Raw genomic sequence first — 20,409 nt, 5'->3', positions numbered from 1 at the left:
TAATTGGTTATTTTTTGTGCGAGTAAAGCTTAATGATTTTGTTTTGATCAAATTAATAACGTATTCCTGTGCAGCAAGGTTTTGTTGTAAAACTAACTTTGGAGTGCAGCTTCCAGCATGAAGGGTGCTGTGCTCTTACAACTCAGATCTCTTGTATTCAAAAAAACCCAAACAAACCCTCAAACAACCCAAACTCTTAATAAAAGGAAGAAGATTTTTGCAAGAAGGGATAATGTGTACTTAATATTAGCTGTGCATTTCTCTGCTTCTATTTATTTTGCTGGATATCGTTGCACAACATCTAGAAATGGAGTAAGTATAAATTATCCACATAAAGGTAAGAGAAACTATGATGTTGTTACTAGTCCTGAGCATCTGAAATAGGACATGTTTAAGGTGCTTCACAGGTGATGAATAATTTGAGGAGCATCATCCACTGGCCCAAAGAATCCTGAGGCCCAGTGATAGGGTGCGTACCTCAAGACCCTTCCCTTTTTCTTGCTTCCTCCTATACAATTTTTTTTTTCTTTTTTCTCTCCTGCAATAAAGGCTCTTTGGTATTGGCCAAATAGCTTTTGAAGTAAATTCATGAAAGGAACTGGCTATCACCTAAAACAGAATAGGTTAGCTAACTGGCAGCTCTTAGGCCTTCTTTCCTTCATGACTATGATGCTGCATGTATCTTATTGTAGGAATAAGTATTAAAATGATTTCACAGAGCATTAGCTGCTTCTGTGTCCCTTTGAGAAGATGAATTGTGTTTCAAATGACTGAACTCAAATTCTGGCTAATATTGCTAGTACGTTAGCTCCGTGCATTTAGAAAACAAAGCAAGTAGCCTCTAAAATGACTTGGTTTCATCCCATTTATTTTTAAATGGCAAAAGAAGTAGGCAGCCAGCCTGAATGTGGGGTTAGAAGTGATGTTTTCTGAGAACTTGTAGAATAAAAGACTGGTAAATGCAGCCTTGCAATGATATCTAGTGAAACAGTATTTACTTACCCTACAGTCTGCAGAAATCAACAGAAAAGACCAGAACCAGAACAAGGCGTCTGTCACCTGTGTAAATAGGACTAAGGGACACTGGATCTCTGATAAGTAGCTCCTGGAAGAGTTTATCTGTAGCTTGCTTGCTGAGTTTCCCGAGTGAAAGATACCAAGCAGGTGGAGATGTAAAAGTATTAATACTAACTATCTAATCTGTTTTCGGTGCCTGAAAGGAGGCCTGAATGGTTAGTGGGGCTCACGGTGCTTAAGTAATCATTTTGCAAAAGCTATAACAAACGCTTTTTCTCTTACGGTGTTGGTTGAAATGCTGAAAATAATACTGACTGTTCCCTAGAAAGTTCATAAGAGCCCGTTGTGGTCAGTGAGGAAGCTGCTGTGTATGTCGCTAGCTGCATACGTGCTTCTGGCTTGGTGTTTCTAAATGCAGCTGTAACAAGTGCAAATGACAGCAGTAATCCCTCTGCAGTTTAAAGTTATCATTGCTCTTGCTTGAGGCAAGCAGTTCACTTTTACAGTTTGCACAAAGATGTTGATTATGTACACTGGGGATTAGTGGTAAATCACTGAAGTATTTTGTGTATATCTTTTGGAAAATCATTTATTAAAACATCTCACTTTTCTTGCTTTCAAATATGCTTGAAAAAAAGTGTCTCTAAAAGAAATCAGAGGGAAAAAGTAGATTTGCTTTTAGTACAGTATGTTCACTATGACATAATTTTTTGTAGTGTCTTTTGATCTGCCCCATGAATTTCTCCTGAAGTCATAATGTATTTTTCTGTGTTCTTTTTAACATCACTTCTTCACAAAGTGATGTTGTTTATAGCTGCCTTGTCTTGTATGGTGCTCTCATCACTAACATCGGTGTGGCTCAGCTACACACAGCGTTATGTCTTAGGGTACAACTTCATGTCATCGTTGTGATTTGGTATTTCAAATAAAATGCCACGGTAGCCAAGGCAAACCTGAGAGCATAATCAATGTAATGTCCAGGAGACTGCTCCATTGTTTTGCCAGTTGATGGGGTCAATAGATAGCACACAGAAACCAATACAGAAGATACCCTTGATGCACTGTTTGTTTCAAATTAATGCAGAAAATAAGGCAATATGCACATACAGAAGGATTAGCCTACGATACCCTGATTCAAACAATAAAACAGATAAGCAAGGCAATGCACCTAATCGTTACTATTCACAGCTAGCTGTAGTGGTTCAGAAAGATACATCACCCGTTGCCCTAACAGGTTGCCATCCTCCAGCTCCGCAGTCGCTGGGGAGCCCCTGTTGCACGAGGATCTGGAGAGCCTGTCCCGGCAGCTGGGAAGTCCTGCGCAGGGCATCTCCTGGTAGGTGAGGTCTGCAACGTCGCTGCAAGAGGGTTCAGCTTTTATACTATTAATAAACAAGCTCACGTAATTCCAAACGTGGAAACATCTGGTTTCACTCTCCTGTCAGATGCCACCAAAGCCTGGCCAGGGGTTGGGAGGAACCGAGGGAGTTCCCTTTATCGACTGGATTTTAACCACCGGTTTCCAGACAAGGCCAAACAGCTGGATTCATGGCTTTGGCCGCCTGCCTCTAAGCAAGGAAGGATGTGCTGTCTCTTCTCTCATGATTGTAGTTTATCCAAGGTGCATCTTTTGCTAATGGCCATACATGGTTCACTAATGACCGTGCATATTTCGCTAATGATTGGATACTAAATACATATATTTAAGGTTGGGTTGGCGGGTTCTTCTGGAGGTCAGCTTCGGCTCAGGGCCTGCTGCTCAGGCCCCAGCACTTCATCCCTCTGGAATAATACGCTGGCATTTGAAGTGTTCAAGTGAGTAGTAACTTGCATATGGAACAGAAGTAATGATTGAGACATGCTGCCTGAAGCTCACAGGTGATCACCCGAGAGCGTGGGAAGGCTTCAGGACTGCAGTTGCTCGGCTGCCATGGGTTGGCCCTCGCAGCTTGAGCTCAGACTTTGCGAGAGGTTTGTGTAGCACTTGGTAACTCCAGAGGGAGTCATGACAGAGCAAGCCACGGAGCGAGATTCATGCTATGGGACTACATCAGTAGATTGTGTATGTGTTGGAGGCCTGAAACGTAAAGCTGATGATGGCAAATAGGAGAATTCATGTTTTAACCTCTTGCGGCCTCTGCTGAAACAAAACTTTTCTTCAGTTATCCTGAAAGCAGGTCTTACATTCTGCACCAAGTTAAACGTTAAAAGCTTCTCTTTCTGTAACCGCTGAAAATGTCACTGATTCAGTAACACCTTTCTTACCTCCACTTCTCCTGTTTAAATGGAATAGTCAGTTCTTGATCTATATTTGTCTTTTGCAGGAAGAATCCCATTCACTTTCAGCAGTTTAGTCACCCTAATGACGATGACAATCATGAAACAGAGATCGTAACTCAGGATAACAATGATAACCGGCCTGAATGTCTGTATGGAACGGCTTGTTATAGGTAAGAAGCACTGTACAAAATGGCTTTTCTTGTTTTACAGGTTAAGAATGTTCTCCCCTGGAGTTGCAAATTGACAGTAGGATAGTGATGTTAAATCTTGACTGTGGCTTTCCAAATTTACTGGCGCCAGACTGCTACCTTTATGCCTCCAAGGTCTGTGCAAAGTATTTGTGATTTCAGCTGGTGAACATGAAGCCTTGACTTTTGGAACCTGTTCAGTGGCCTAGAGATCAAAACTTTCTCATTTTTCAACCTGAAGTAAACTGTTCTTGTATAGAAACAATAATTTATTGTTACATGTTCTTCTTGATATGTAACTTTTAGTTCAGATTTTGACAAAATATTTGTTAAGATTTTGTACAAACCCTCTATTTTAGTCAGTATTTGATTTGTTAGAAAGCATAATTTAGGTACCAGCAAGAAAATCCAGTTTATGGCTGACTGCTGTTTCTTTTAGCAGCTGTTGATTTTCTTCAAAAGATCCTTTTGTTCCATTTGTTTCTTAATATCTAGGTTTTACACTTGTATTTAGCAGAGTGTAAGGACTGCTTTGTAATTGATGCAATGGACAAAAGGATATATTTTGAGACAACAGCCCTTCTGTGGGGGCATATTGAAACTAACAGCTGCTGTTAAAGATTGTGCTTGAGCAGAAACATTTTCTCTCTCTCTCCCTGGAAGCGTGATGATCCTAAAGAGCGTGTTCTTTATAAAGTGTAACAAAATGGGAGTAACTTTTAAGGAAAAGCCATCTTATGTTCAACTAATGCAGAAGAAGTGTTTCTTTTCTCAAAAACCATCTGTGAGATGAATTTCTCATCTCAGGATGCGAAATCTAGGTTTATACCGCTCCTGAAATTGCCAACATACTTTTCAGGAGTACAATGGACACTGTCCAAAACTAAAACTGTCTCTCCTTGCAGATAAGTCAACTCCTGTGCTGTATTAGTTGATCATTTCTTAAACAGCGTTTCATTCTTTTTGGGGTAGAAGAAAGGAGGCACCCACAAAGCAATGATAATTCTTTCCACAAAGCAACAGGTGTCATTTGAAGGATTTGGATGTTATTTTTGTTGTCTTTATCTGTTGGCTACTACTGGAATACATAATTGAGTTATCTAAATGTTGTGCCTTGAGTTGGGATCAAATGCTCTGATGCTACCAACACTTGCAAAACACTGGATTAAGCAACTGTTCTGTTTCAGTACGGTATTTAATAGAAAGCTGTACTTGCATGTTTTTATTCAGATAACTATCCCTTCTAATGCACATGAAATGCACTTTGGGATAGCAGTAGCTATAAAACTGTAAATCAGCTTCAAGTATGTGAATGTGTAACAAGTTATTTGATGTAAAAATAAGATTTTCTTACTGAAGAGTATTCTGTTTTTGAAGAATAAGAAAACATAAGCAACTAGTTTTACAAGGCAGTCTTCACAGCAAGGGTATTTTGTAAAATATCAAAAAAATTCTGCAGTTATAGAAATTAATCTTGTGTTTCAAGCAATGTCAAATGGTATGTCATTCTTAAATAGTGGGCTTTAATTGTTGATTCTTTTTCAGAAGGAGAAATTAGGACAACTGAACCAGTTTTCTTCCAAAGTTAGAATTTTTTTTAATTTTAATTTTCTGCACAGAAGTAAATTGAGCTGAAACAATTTTAACGTGCCGCTCTAATACACTAACACAACAGATCAGCACGGTGTAAGTGGGACCAAGTTAAAACATTAGAACAGCATTGGATAACTGCTTTAGGGGGTGGGATAAATCAGTGTGTTCATGACCTGGATCGCAGCCTGAATGAGGGGAGCATTTATTGCAGATCAAAGAGTAAGTTGACTTTAAATTTTTAATTTTCATTGCATTGATGCTGTTTTTTAATAGAAGACATACACACTTGTATATTGAACTTCCCAGATTGCAGCAGCATATTGCAGAAATGAGTAAACTCTCTTAACAGTCCTTCTTTGGCCTTTCCCTGTGATACTTTGAGACAGGCAATTCTTTTCAATTTCTTTAATTTTCCCAAACTATTTGATTTTTAGCCTTATGTTGCAGAATATGGAAGTTACGGCTGGGTATCTCAGACTTGTGATGCACTGTGTGTGCATTGCACTTTGTGCACCAGAGGTTATGTTCTGGTTTTGGTTTTAGTGAGAGTAAATAATTGGATCAGTTCTTATTATGCTGAACAAATGCATCTCATCTTACAAGTTTGGAAACTATCTCATCTCTTGGTTTTGGTCAGCTGTCTTTTTTATTTTTTTTTAAAAGGCTGAAACAAAAGGAACTCTTATGGAACCCTTTTTTTCTTCCACCCTACATTACGTAAGCTGAGACACTGCAGTAAGGCACTGGTCACAGAATTTTATTTTAAAAAGAAGTGAAAATTATTCACAAAATACAGAGGAGTTCTGGGAACTTGTTAGGTTCTTGTTAGGTGTGGAACAAGGTGGCAAATCAAGCTTTTACTGTTTTCTTTGCAGGAAGAATCCACAGCATAAACTAGAATACAAGCACAGTGCACCTCCAGGTAAGCCAAGTTGTTCAGTATAGCTCAAAGTGGGGGGAAAAAACCCCCAAACCCAGTAATGGATGCCAACACCTTGGAATAAAATGCTTTAAGTGAGAAAGTAACATTGCATTTGCAGCTTGCTCTGTATTGCCCTGCACCCTTGCTCTTCTTGAGCATGCGGTGTTGCCGTTGTCTGTGATAAGGAAGGTAAGGCTGCTTGGCCGCTGCACACTTACATTCACTTTTTCAAATGTTTTTCAACTGAAACAAGATGGTCTGGGTCAGACACCGCTGACATAGTTTGTATGCTTTGTATCTTAGGATTTGACAAAAATGCCAGGTGGCAAGTGGCTGTTTTCATGAGTTTAACAGGTTTTATTGAAAACTAAGCATGGTATAGCATGGTCTTACCAGATCTCTCTATTCTGCTTCCTCCATTTGGAGCTGGAGTATTACAGTGAAAACAGGGAATATACTGAAGTATTTCTCAACATTTCAAATGGATACTGCAGTAAATTTTTTCTGTAGCTTTTTTTCCCATCCCCACAGCAAAATGTGTATATCCCTATAGCATGTATGTTCTGTTGAGGCTTGGAGGGAATATAATTAAAACTGAATCTGAGATTCTATTCTAAAAGTCTTTTTGTATTCCAGTAACTAGACTTGTTGAAAAACACAGGGGAATATACTGTTTATATTTTGTCTGTTCTTAGAGAATTCAAAGATGTACTTTGCATTCTTTTTGTGCTTTTTCTTAATTATTGGACTTGGAGGGGTTTTTTTCCCCAATTTAATTCCCAATGCAAAAAGACAATACTTTAGAGCAGAACAGTTAGGGAAATGTAATGATAATGCATTTTACTTCAAAAAATCAGGATTATGACATTACCCCTGCCCATGGCAGGAGGGGTGGAACTAGATGACCTTTAAGGTCCCTTCCAACCCAAACCATTCTATGATTCTATGGTTATTAAGGAGAAATTGCATTTATGGAAACAATGGCGTAAAATATTTAAATGCTTTGAAATACTGCAATTGTCTGCTGTAAAAACCCCAAACAGTACCGATGATGTTTGTCTACAGATGGCATGGTTCATAATTGTAAGAACAGTTCATCTGGGTAATCTTTCAAGAATCATTTAATACAAAAAAAAAGGTTTTTGGGGGCAGCAGAGTAGTTTTTATACTTGTAAATACAGCACAACCATTGCAGCATTTCTTTTAATAAGTCAGTCTTCTGTTGTAGCAACCTCTCCGAATAACCTTATTGCTAGGTTGTACTCTGTCCTGGCTAATAACATTTCTTTCTTTAGTACCTGAAAGAAGAACACGACAAAAACTTCAAAAAATGGTATGTTCTGATGTTATGAATGGGCCCATCAGCATGGGATGCAACTGATCTGCTTTGGGTTTTGGGGCATTTAGTGGTGCTGGAGATGCTTGATAATACTTACCTGAGAAGAAGGTAGTCATTATTTTAGTAAAACTCTGCTTCCTTTTTTGCAAGTAATAGTGCTGGAATTGAATTCCTGTGTGCTGAGCACACCTGTCCTTCCCTGGAAGCAGGCAGCGAAACAAACAAATGTTTTGAGAGACATGTGTGACCAAGTCAATTCTTCCTTCCTTGAACAGGGTTCATAATAGGATGAAAGGAGCCAATAGTTCATCCACAGCTAGTTAAGGTTACCCCATGAAGACTGATTGCTCTTGAAACATTGAGATACTCCTTCTGCATTGCATTGACCTCTAAATAAATGTCAAAAGATATCTGCGGATGTGGTGATGAGCTTTTCTTATATTTACTCTGAGGTATTGATGTTACAGGCTTGTTAGGACTGAAGTGTCGAAGAAGGGTAATGCCTTTCAGCTGGGGCAGTGTTCCCTGTGAACTATGTATGTATCCTTCGAACTTTAGTTTCTAGAAATCAGTGAGGATTGTGTAGTATCACAGGCAAGCTGTAGTCTCTCTTGATAATGTAACCTGTAATACTGTGTATGAGTATCTCCTCCATTTACCAGTAGTACACCTAGCTTGCTTTGCTGCTGCCAATAATATTAACTTACATGTGGCAGGTGCATGGGCTCCAGTTTTAAATATCCTTTAGCTCTGTTTCAAGGCATCTCTTGTATCTCAGTTTGGCTTCCAAATGTGAAGCTTCCTGTTATTTCTAAAATAATTTAAAAGTGAGCGTTGAAGAGCAGTCTGAAAGCCTGATGATATGCCATCTTTACTTTCACTGGCCTGAACAAGGCATGAGGATGTGGAACTGCTGCATCTCGAGTGGAGGTGGGAACTGACTTGTCTTCTTTGAGATCACCAAGGTGTGGCTGGGCATTTCCTACAGAAATCTTCAAAACAGAGATCTGCCTTCTAGAGAAAGTAAAGTGCAAATAGCTGTAGTTTTCTAGACAAAGTGTTTTGGCCTCCATTCTGTTCTGCGACCTACTTTCCACTCGGGAATGTCTTTCCCATCCCATTTCCTTATCATGTGTGTGTACTTCTGCTGTCACTGAATGCTTGATATGGGTGTATCTGTGCACTAGCATATTTTGAGGCATATTTGTTAGCTGTACGCTTTGCCACATCCCATGATGCAAGTATGAGCCCCATCTTGATCACCGCTCCCTTGCAGAAATGTGCATTAAAGAGTGGCAAGAGTTGTAAGCAGCGTTGTAAGTGCAGCGAGCGGTTAAAATTTTAATAATGAAGCAAGCTGGACTGTGTGCATATCTGAAGTTTAAAGCTAATCTTGAAGGTTTAAAATTGTAGCTGTGTCTTTCATAAGAGGACCTTCCTTACCAGAATGGTAGATCCTGTGTGTGCAGCTCATGGCAGGTGGTCAGCCAGGCATGGCTATGGATGGAAAAGTGCTTCTCTTGTAAATGTGTAAATCTTTGACATGGAAGTGAAATTCAATCTGTTAAATTCAACTCCTCATCCTAAGAACGAACCAGGGAAAAAATGATATTCCATGCACAGTGGGAAGAAGGGAATTCATTAATTAAAGTTCTGTTCATATTTAATGATTGTTTAAATTTCTTTTTTCCCCTCAATATCTTGTTGACTGGCTTGCTTCGTTCTCTTGAGGGCAAAGCTTGTAAAAGGTTGCACTCAGCAAGCTCACGTCTGAGGCAGTCGTACCGAGCCATGCAAGATCACACAGGCAAGGTTCCATTAGCCTTTATTTCGTGCTGTTTGGCACAACTGCACTGTTAAGCACAGCAGGATTAATTTCTGTTCAAGTGCACTGAAACTCCACCAGCCAAGAAAAGAAGGGTGCTATCTACATGACATTTGCCATGTTTAGTTTTTAACATTGATAGTCTAATTGCTGCGAGATGGATTACAAATTGCCAATAGAGAATGTGGTCTATGTTCTGAGAAACAGTCTAAGGCTAATTACTGGGGAAATAGCTGTAAGGGAGGAAGGGGAAAAAAAAAGAAAGGCTGGAATGTGTGTTGTCATTAAATTGTCACTAGTGAATGACTTCACTGCCTTGTTGCTACTTAGATGAATGACCTGCTGTGGCTATGGAGTCTGAGAGTTCTCCTGCACGCTTCTGTGTATGTTTTCTAGCAAGCTGATCGGCTCACTTCCAAACATAACCCTTTGTAAAGGGGTGGTCAGCAAGCTTTTTCTCCCCATGTGAAGGAGATACTTCCAGGGAATGTTTCAAGGTCATATTTATAAATATGGTACTAGGGGAAAGGCAGAATTGTGCTTAATGAGCAGCTTCAGGGGCTGTGGAGCTGAATTAAACTATAGCAGAAAGAGAGGAGTGGGAAGACATGGAAGGAAGTGCATCATTCACTGCTGAAATCTAAAAACACTGGTGGACGAAAACCAACATCGTATGTTCCTCATACATTTGTAGGAGAAATATGGAAGTAATCAGTATTTTTCCAGAATTCCTATTTCTGTTGTAAAATACCACCTGCAGTGCTGTGAAAGTGAAGAGCAGTTTTTCTTTGTTAATCCGGTCTTGGGTTTATTATTCTCACAGGCTTAGGCTGAGAAGAGAGATTTTGTTCTTAAGGTATTTAGAATCTTTGTTTCGACTTCTCCCTCCAGACATAATTCCTTCTGCACGACTATAGTCTGTGATTCTTAGAAAAAATTCTGCTGTTATGGGTAAACATGGGCATAATTACTTTCCTCTAAAGTCTGGTAAACAGTAAACTAGCAAGCATCATATGGGATGGGATTACAGCCGAAATTGACAGCTGATATTTTCAGGATTTTCTGCTAGGTGCTATATAGGTTGCTAGCCATAGGATATTTCTCAGTTGTAGTATTGGCTGTGTCACGCATGGCTGACTTTATTCTAGGAAGTCATTGGGTGCCTCTGTAGCACAGTTCACCCATAAAATTGTGTACCTTTGAGGGAATTGACTGCTGCTGTAAGTGCTTTTGAAAACCTTGCTATAGAGTATAAAATGTTAATCAGACCATAAGATGATTCTGGAATAGTAACATTCCCACTAGCAGAAAAATGTAACTGACAGAGGATGTGATCTGACTACACCAGGCGCTGGTGTTCTTGCTTGTTCACCACACGCACAGCTTGAGTGTCTGGAGCTCTGACCTGAGGTTTCAAGAAGCTGCTAAGAAATACCTGAGGTTAATATAAACATGGATGATTTGGACTGGGTTGTGTAGCTGAGAAGACACATTTCTAGTTTCATATAAAAGATGATAAGAACTGCTCAACAGATAAATCATTATGAGATCATTGACAGGTTATCTCCAAATGAGGTAAGAATGCAGAAACTGGAGGCTGGGAAGAAAAGGAACAAATACAGCTTTACTCGGGGGTGTGACTTAAGGGCAGCATACCATGACTGGAATATTAACAGACTGTGGCTAGTTAGGAATTGTGGGCCTGTAAGAAAAAGGGAGGTAGCGTAGGCTGGTAGAGCAATGGTCGTGCACATCTGCCAAAGTCCCAAAGCAGTGGAAATAAACTTGTTAAAGGTTCACAGCTACCGATAAGTAAAAGGAGAATGCAATGCTGCTATGGCAGCAGCTTTGCATCGATGCTACCAAGTCAGGTAGATAAGGCTTCTTCAAAAATCAGGCTTGCCCTGTCTCTGGGAACTGGTTTATATATGTCAACATATTTGAGCAATTAAAAGACTACTGCAAGACAAGCTGCCTAAAAAAGTTTAGGAACATGCAGCGAGCAGCATCCATTTCTTGTGAATAGAGGTTTCCAAGTTTTGACTCCTGCCAATGTAGAGTATTGTGACATACTGGGAAGAGAGAAGGCAATTTAATCACAAAGTGTGAGCTGTGCAGAAGATGGATAGGCAGCAGATTGGACAGCAGCGCGATAGAACAGACTGAACTGGGAAAGGGGTAGGCTGCATCCAGCTCAGGAAAGAAGTGTTCAGCATTTGTTGTTTCCTTAACGTGTGTTCAGAAAGGAAGCACAGACTACACAGCACAGATCGAAGTTGAGAACGTAGGAGGTGAGTGATCTAGCAGATTGTCTTTGCTGACCTGAAGCTCAGGAAAGAAGTGAATGGGAATTCAAAGCCATGTCAGATTCCAAAGAGCAAGAGTATAAAGTAGCCCTAAGTAAATATGGGTGGGTGAAGGCAGAAAATTTAGAGTCGGAATAGCTGTCTAGCAAGAGCTAGGGGCTAAAGGGCAAGAAAGATGCCTTGTTTAGGTATAGAAGTAGCAGGAAGATGACCAGGAAAATTGTGTATGCCACTCCTTCAGGAAAGGAGAGTTGTCAGAAGATGTTATCTGATACCGTTTTCTTCTGATATCAGAAGATGTTATCAGAAGAGGCCTGGCAACTGTTTTCCAAGTGCTGGAAGAAAAGCCACTAAGGAGAACTTTCTTAATTGATCAGACTGGTAAGCCCTGCAGTAGTGGTCAGAGAGGGATGGTACAGCTTTACATGAGAGTCTTGAAAGTCAAACACAAAATTGTCAGCATTGGATAGAGTGCTTTAGTTGAGCCTTTCTCCTGCTGAGGAGAGAGGCTAACTAGATGGCCCCTGCAAGGTCTCTTTCGTTCTGTATTTATTATTCATGAATATATGGCATTTTTGTCCCTACAGGAGAAAGGGCTGTGGAGAAAGATGCGGCGAATGAAGAGACGGGACGCAGCTTGATGCAAGCAAATGTCAGTTTATTGTACAGAAGCACGAGGTTATATACACTTTCAGAAGCTGCGCGTTTTAAACAGATTGGTTCTTGAAGCTAAGCATTGCATCCTAGGCAATCCCTGACTGGTGGTTAACTGCCATCAATTAACAGCAAGCTGTTACCTTTCCTTGGCGCCATCCTTGGCGCCATCCGTCTCCCACTCCCCTGTGCTCTGTAAACACGTCTCATCATGTTAATTGTTGTCTAGACAAGCTTGAGCACATTCCCCTCAGCTAACTGATTGCCATGCATGGTCCTGGTTTCCAGCCCGCTCCTGCAGAAAGATGAACCACATGAGTATGACCTTAATGGCGGCTTTAGAGATGATGAGGAAGAGGTGTGCAAACCTACCGATGAAGACTCTGACTGGGAACCAAGTTCAGAAGACAAGGATAACAAAGATGTTGAAATGCTTTTGCAAGAAGCGTCTAGATTTGTTAGAACCAAAAAGTAGCCATAGGGGGACAGCATTACGAATGCCCAAGCTGGTTATGTTAAAACATGAATGTGTAAGGAGGGGAATTGCTTTGAAAGCTATTTTTTCCTCAGTGATGTAGGCACTGCAGGAGGATTTTAGTCAGCGAGGGGATTCAGCAGTGTCTGTCTTTTCCATATGGGTTTTTTGTCTTATTAAGTGGTGGAGCCAGAGAACTGAGCTCTGAAAGTTTTTTGTGTTTCCTGCCCCCCCCCCCCCCCCCCCCATCTATTTCTTATGTTCTTATGCAACACCATTGGTATTTCATGGTTTGAAACACAGTTTTAAAGGTTGTTAATGCTTCATCTTCCTGTGCTTGAAATAAATGCTGGCATTAGGAAAGCCTTTTCTTTTGCTGAAGCACAGTATATACTGTGTTGGATGAAGGGGAGTTACACTGCCCACCTGCCATATCACAGATTAATTCTTGGCCATCACTGGGGAGTTTGTCTAAATTTTGTTAACGTTCTTTTGAGTTAGTGCAGTGCTACTGGCTTTCCTCTTTGGTGTCATTTCTTTGGTTCTCTTGATTAATACAGATTAAATACAGATTAATACAGTTAAATACAGAATGTGTAAATCACTTGAGAACAGTATATCAGTGTATCGAACCGCATACACACAGTGACTATGGTGTATTTGCTGTAATTACAGTAGGACCTCTTTCCATGCCTGTACCTCACTGGAATTACATTCAGTTTACAACAAAGCTTAAGTCTTGATGACTGTATTTTTGCACAATTAAACTTGTAACATACTGCGGGAAAAACGTTTGCCTGTGTCTCTGTGATTTCTAAAGACTGTTGAAGGATCTTGCCTTCTGTGTGTTTGCAGCACGCCTGAGCTTTCAAGAAAGTAAAAGTTTTAGTGTGTTTCAGGGCAGGTGACTGGAGCCATGTGAATTGTGTCCAAAAAGGTGCCAAATCTGGAAATTCTGCAGGGGAATTATTCTTGTGTGGCTCTGGCTCCCCTGGGAGCTGGAGACAGACATCCAAATACGCTCAAGCTTTTCAGCTGTGTGGCTCAGTGTGCTCTGCTTAAAATGAAATGGCTGTTGCTGCAAGCTGGCATTGGGTGCTTTTGGATGTGGGGACCATCTTCTGCCAATTGTGTGTCAGAAGCTTCTCTCAAAAATTGTAGATGTCAAAAATACAAACATTTATGATGGGGAACTCCTGCGAATTTGGAGAACATCAGCTTCTGTTGGCCAACGGCTTACTGTTTGCTCAAGTTATTCCATACAGAAAGAATCCATTTGGTGTTTTGTACAGTGATTTCTGTGACCATAACCTTCCTCAAGCTAAAGCATTCTGTATCACAGCATTAGTCTGTGAATGGCTATTTAAGCTGCTCACAGGAGCTACTAGCCTTTATTTTGAAAGCAGAAATAGCTTTTTATTGCTGGAGGCTCCCAGTCAGATCTGTAATCACAAAAGCACATTTGGAAGTAAATTTTGATGTTGCATGATAGATCAAGTTTTATTACTGATACATCGGGACTGAAAAACTTGGGTATGACCAAAGCAGCACACTGGGACAGTCAAAGCCGTTGTGAGCTGCTCTGTGCTGGTAGGTTGAAGTTCTCTCTGTTGAAGTGCATTTCCCTGTTCTTGTATTCTTTCCTTAAGAGCAGGATGCATTTTTATTCTTCTGGCAGGATGAATTGGTAACTCCAGGATACTGGAATACTGATTGAAACTACTCTGTTGGAGATACAGATGAGAGTACCCGGGCACTCAGGAGACCCTGAAAATTTTCAAGTTACCCAGAAAGGCAGAGGGTAACGTTTCACCACGTAGACTCTGCATCACATTACCCTGTAATACATGCTTATTTGCTCTGAAAAAAAGCAACTGGTGAAATCTTTACCCCCCTGCCTCCTCCCCAGAAAATCCATTTTGAAATACTGTACTTCAAATGAAGTGAGTAGGAAGTGCTTCTCTCCAGCTGCCACCTGAGAGGGTACCCATCTGTTTTAATAATATGGCTAAGATGTGCAAGCCTCTGTTCCTTGTGTGATGGGGCGCAGACCGTAACTCCTCCCTCCTTTTATCTTGTGGTGCTACAGACTGCTCTCAAACTGCCCCCAAATTCTCCTTCTGTAACACCTCAAATGCATTTCCTTTGCTTCACTGAAAGCCTGGTCAACACGGAGTGCCCTCAACCCAGAGCATGGGGAGAAGTTAATTACTTTTTGATTTGTAGCATCCTTTTAAATATTTAAAGGCCCTTAGACAGCTCTTCTGTTAAGAAGATGCTGATGTTAAACAAGTCCATTCACCCTATGATTAATCCTGTGAGACCCTGTTTCCTGAAGCCCTGACCCTTCTTAACCATAGCCTCTGGCTGCTTTCTCCTTGGCTTATGTCTTTCTGGAAGAGTGATCCTCAGAAACAGACACTGTTTCGGGTGAGAATGACAGGAGACCCCAGCCCAGGCATGATCCTGGGAAGGGTTTTCCACCGACGGTCAGTGATTGCAGAGACAAACCTCTGCTGGCCTGTTCATGGGCATGGCAGGTGAGGGGGCGCGGAGGCCGTCTGGGGTCCGTGCCCAGGTACCTGCCCTTGACAGGGGCTTAGAGGAGGGAGCTGCTCTGCTGCTCCTGTTGCACAGTCCTCTCTTTATTGCCATTTTTTGTTGTGGTGGCCCGAATACACGTAACTCTGGGATAATGACTTAATCTTGGAGTGGGACCTGAAAAGGAGTTCTTTAGTTAAACTAATGTGATTTCATTTTTAAACTAAAGGAATTTATTTTCAATTGAATTTGATTTTTCTCTGCTTTTCTTGCCTCTTAGTTCTTTACCATCCTGCCGTGACATCTGGGCAGACAGCAAAGGAGTAAGAGCTTTCCATAGGCTCAGCCGTGGATTCTGACAAAGTTTATTGCAGGTTTCTTCCAAGTTTGTCCCCCAATAGTTTTGCTCAAGGGAGTCACCGTGAGCGGTGTTGATGCTGACAGGGAAGCACGTTACAGGGCTTGGCTGAGTCCCCTCTCCCTGCAGTGGGGTGAAGGCCCGCTGCCCTCCCTGTGGCCGCCTGAGGAGGCCTCTGTGGACGCGGTGCCCTCTGCAACACCCCTGCTGTGTTCTTTGACCAGCTCGTGTGGCCGTCCCCTTGTGACCAGGCTCCTCTCGGGGAAGGAGTCGAGGGGGACTCAAACCGGGCCCTGAGGGGGCCCCTCTGCTCCCGCCCCGAGCTGTGCGCGGCCTCCGCAGCCCTGAGCCTGCCGCCCCCCGCGCTGGGCCTGTGCTGGGCCCGGCCGGGCCCGGGGCTGCCGGCGGGCGGGCGGGCGGGCGGGGGGCCAGGGCGCTCGCCATTGGCTGGGCCCAGAGGCGTCGGGGCCGCCGGCCAATGGGGTGGCGCCTTGTCACAGGAGAGGGAATCTGAGGGGTTCCCCGGAGCGCGTCTGCCTGTTGCCAGGGCACTGCGCCTCAGCGCCTCCCCGCGGGCGGCTGCGGCCGGCGGGCGCTGCTGCCGCCGCTGTGGCCGAGCCGCCCCTGCCCGCGGGGGGAGCTGCCCTCGGCGGGGAGCTGCCGCGGCCAGAGCTCTTGCCGCAGCGAGGCATCGGAGCCGGGCTGTGTCGGGACGGAGCCGCCTCAGCGAGTCCTCCCCGGGACAGGCAGGAGCTGGTCTGCGGCTTGGGACTGGGGCTCGCCCCAGGCTTGGCTTCAGGTGGGGTTCGGCCGGGGCCGGGGCTGAGGTGCGGGGTTACGGGGGCTGGGTAGGAGCGGGCGGGCGAGCCGAGCCCTGCCAGGCGGGCTCTGCCGCGGGCGCCGCTGTCTCTCCCCTCCCTCGGCCCGCCAGAGCTGCGGGCGGGCTGCTCTGGCCTCCGGCCGGGGCTGTCGGCACCCTCCCCTCCCCTCCCCTCCCCTCCCCTCCCATTGGTGGGTGCGAAGCACGCGCGGCTTCGGGAAACTTCGGGCGGCACCGGCCGGTGCGAGGGGCGGGTCCTGCCGCGCGCGGAGCTGTCGTTAGGACGCGGCTGCGGCGCCCTGAGGCGGCAGCGCCCTGAGGCGGCGGCGGCGGCGGCAGTTTCGTGGAGGACGGCCGGGTGAGCCAACACCTTGTCCGGCGGGACTGGCGAGGGGAGAAAGGCGCTTTTCCCCCGGAGCGGGCGGCGGGCAGCCTGCCTGCGGGTCTGGAGCCTGTGCCCGGCCCTGCCGTGAGGAGCCGGCACGGTGACAGGCCCCGAGTGTGCGCCGGGCTGTGGCGCTGTGTCACGCCGGGTGGTTTAGCATCAGGCCCCGCGGTTCAGAGGCTGAGCACTGGAGATAGGGACCGGGGACCTCTGGTGCTGCCAGTTTCCACCTCAAAAGAGGCCGTTGAACGCACACCCCCCTTGGCATTTGAAAACTAAACGGAGCTGGTTATGGATGTGCTGTTGACGTGAGGGGCAGCTAAGATGGTTCATGGGCACCAGTCCATTCAGAACCTGTTCTTCAGGCAGTTCTTCATGTGGAATAAATGAAGCCTGGCCCATGCCCTGCGCTACACCCTGGGGTGCATGTAGAAACGATGCCAGGGTTTTGTGCTCAGGGAGCTCCAGTCTTCCTGTGCTGGCTGTGGGGAGAAGGGTATGTGGATCACCCCCGAGGCAAGCAGGAGCTGCCTGAGCAGGCTGAATTTAGTGCTGCCCAGCTTTGTGGTGCTCCGTGTGTGTGAGTAGGTGGTGTGGAGTGGTCTTTTCCAAGCAGTGTCAGAAACATGTCTTTGCTTATGGTGTGAGTGCTTGTCGCTCTTCTGTCCCTGCTGCTGGCAGGGGGAGGAGGTAACTCGCTGCCAGGGAGACCCCCCTGCCCTCGTATGCATGAAGGTGTTGCAGGATTGTGTCTAAAGTGCAGTGGCTTGCTCACTGCTTTCCCTTTAAGTCTGCATTTACAGGATATGCTGGATTGTGGTGTTGGGGCCCAGAAATTAATCTCGGTACTTTATTTTTCTTCTGGAACAGACTGTTAAATGCCATGCAGGGACAAGCCCTTCCTCCCTTGGCCTTGAGAATGTCTATGTCCCCTGTAAAGGTAGTATATATTTAACATAAAGACTGAAGAGGATAGCTTCTTCTCAACTCTGTTGCCCACAAAGTTGACTGATCCCTGTGCAACAGCAGTGGTCTGGGAAGAGATGCGGCATTTGTGTCCCTGTGAGGTGTAGCCTGGCTAAACGCAGGCAGCATTTCCATTCTGGGAATGGTGTAGTGCAGTTCTTTAGCACAGTAAAACCAGTGAGAAATGAGGAATTTCCCAGGAAGGCCTAGGAGGTGATGAATTTGGATGCATTCAGGAACTTTCCTGCAGCTTCCTAGGAATTATCTCTGTACGGTTGTTGGCTGGGTATTTCTGACTGAGGATAAGAACAGCTATTTCAGTGCTGTTTTCTAGAAGTGCTCACAAGGGTTTTGAAGCATGTGAGGAGTGCGTCAGCATGAGGTCCTGGAGGATGCTTGAATGCCCAGCTAGTCCTTCACAGAGTGGCTTTGTTGGGTTCCTCCACTGCCTGGCTTTCCTGGGGAGTTCACCACCTGGATTTTCTGGGGAGCTTCATTCACTGTGTATCTGTTTAGTAGTGCTTCATCATCCAGCTTTTATTAGAGTGCATCACCACACAACGCTGGTGAGGGGCTTCGCTGCATGGCCCTGGAGGAGCCATTCTCTTCCTAGTTTCTTTGGGGTGATTCCCCAGTTGGTGTTTTTTGACAGTTCCATTGTGTTTCTTGGTGGTCTTGGAGCCCTTCAGCATACTGTGCCAGAGGTATTGGTGTGGTACGGGATATGGTATGGAACTGGCTGTGGTACTGTGTTCTATGCATTACTTTGACCGTTGTGTTGCATTTTGTATTGCCGTTAGTGTATGTATGGTGTTTTGGTTTGGATGGTAAGGTGTATTTTGTATGGTATAGTATGTGTGGTATGGTATTGTGCCTATGGTAGGTTATGCTAGTGTACAGTGTTTAGGGTATGGTGTTTAGTTATATGGTATGTACCGCATGGTATGCATTGTATTGTACAGCATGTATAGTATTGTTTGGCATGTATTGTATGGAATATAATATGTCTTGCATGTATGGTATCCATTGTATGGTATGGTATAGTGCGGTATGGTATTTTCTATTGTATGTATTGTATTTTCTATTCTATGGTATGGTATTTATATTTTGTATTGCACTGTATGTATTCTGTGTATTGGTTTTATGTACTGTGTTGTGTGTATCTGTATGTATTGTATGTGTAGTATCATATTGGATCGTATGTACTCTTTTTATATTTTTTCTGTTAGTGTGTTAGTGCATTGTGTTGTGTAGTACTTCTACTGTATGTGTTGTATATTTATTGTATGTATTGTGTGGGAATTTTGTTGTTAGATGTACTGTATTCTCTTGTGTGTTTTATTGTATTTTGTGTTCTATTGTATACTACTTTTTCCATTCTGTGTTGTGTTTTGTATTCTGTGTTTTCTTGTATTGTGTTGCATGGTACGTACGGTGTAGTAGATACCCTGTGAGACAGACCATACAGTATGTACCATATTGTACTGCAGGTTGTTTTGGATTGTATATTGTATTGTGTATTGCCTGTGTTGTGCAGAATTCTATGCATTGTGTTGTGTGGCATAGTATTACACGCACAGTAATATGTATGTATTGTTTCTTGTGGTCTGTATTTTATTGCGTGGTATGGGTTGTATTTTGTATTGGACTGTATTTTGGGTTGCATGCGTTTCCCGTTGTATGGTTTGGTATTGCATAGATTGTATTTTGTGTTGTGTGTCATGCACTTCTGTGTGTGTTGCGTGTATGGTATGTATAGTATAGTCTTGTATTCTGGGGTATGCCCTGTATTTTCTGTTGGATGGTTTGTAATGCCCTGTCTGCATGGTATTTGACACTTAGTATTTCCCGTCTCTTGTGTGTAGTGTTGTATTCTCTCTGTGTTGTGATGTGTGTTTTAGGATGACGTGTATTGTGTTGTGGTTTGTATGGTGTGGTTTGTCATAAATTGTGTGGTATGTGTGGTGCTGTATGATTTCCTGTGTTGTTTGGTATGTTTTGTATGTACTGTATTTTATGTAGGGCTCTTGCATTGTCTCATATGTATTGTATTGTGCTTCAGTTTGTGCCATCTTGTGTGCGGTTATTTGTGTTGTAGCGTGTATTTTCTGTATTGTATGGTATTTATGTATGTAATCTGTTGGCTTTCTTGTATTCTATAGGTTGTATGGTATTTATTATGTTTATTCTAGGAATTGTACTGTACGTTTTGTATGTCGGGTATGGTATGGAATGTCTGGTGTGTATCTTGTTTTGTATTGTATCTGGGGTGTGTATTGCAAGTTGTCTGAGGAGCGGCAGAGGGAAGTGGGGTTGTATAGCTCGGTGGAATTATGTGACCTCATGTGACCCTGGAGGAGCCCCTAGTCGCTTGGTAGCGGAGGAGCTGGTTCTTGCACCCCCGCAGAGGAGCCCTTCATTGCAGTGCCCTTGAGGAGGCCTTTATTAGCTTTGCACGGGAGGAGCCCCTCCTTGCGCCGCCCCAGAGGAGATCTTCATCACGCTGCCGTGGAGGAGCCCGTTGTTGCCCCATGCCTGAGGAGCCCTATATTTTGCCTCCTTCTCAGAGCTGTTCATCGTGCTGCCCAGGCCTCCTTGCAGCCCTTCGCTGTGCTGCCCCAGAAGCATTGGCTGTAGTGTGGGATGTGGTTTGGCATTGGGTATGGTATTGTGTGGTCTGCGTTGTTTTACGTTAAGCGTGATATTGCATTTTGTATTGCCTTTCCTGTATTTGCAGTAT

The 20,409-nt window shown here is 43.7% G+C and overlaps 1 protein-coding gene across 7 annotated transcripts in view; it reads left to right on the top strand.

Moving 5' to 3' along the window:
• The window catches only part of LOC130156990 (aprataxin and PNK-like factor), a 28,251-nt gene extending 15,416 nt beyond the window's left edge, over window positions 1–12,835 (top strand). For 3 of the 7 annotated variants that reach the window (XM_056356122.1, XM_056356121.1, XM_056356120.1), the window contains exons 4-6: window positions 3,346–3,467; window positions 5,954–6,000; window positions 12,058–12,835. In XM_056356122.1, the coding sequence (XP_056212097.1) occupies window positions 3,346–3,467; window positions 5,954–6,000; window positions 12,058–12,197 (309 nt within the window). In that variant the 3' untranslated portion in view covers window positions 12,198–12,835. Of the gene's footprint in view, window positions 1–3,341; window positions 3,468–5,953; window positions 6,001–7,295; window positions 7,334–7,806; window positions 7,876–12,057 lie in introns of all 7 variants that reach the window. The other 4 variants (XR_008824663.1, XR_008824664.1, XM_056356124.1 and 1 more) reach the window with 3 other exon arrangements.
• The last annotated feature ends 7,574 nt before the right edge of the window (window positions 12,836–20,409 follow it).

This window comes from Falco biarmicus, chromosome 11, assembly GCF_023638135.1.
Source record: "Falco biarmicus isolate bFalBia1 chromosome 11, bFalBia1.pri, whole genome shotgun sequence".
NCBI lineage: Eukaryota > Metazoa > Chordata > Aves > Falconiformes > Falconidae > Falco > Falco biarmicus.
This window is presented reverse-complemented; position numbering and strand designations above follow the sequence as displayed.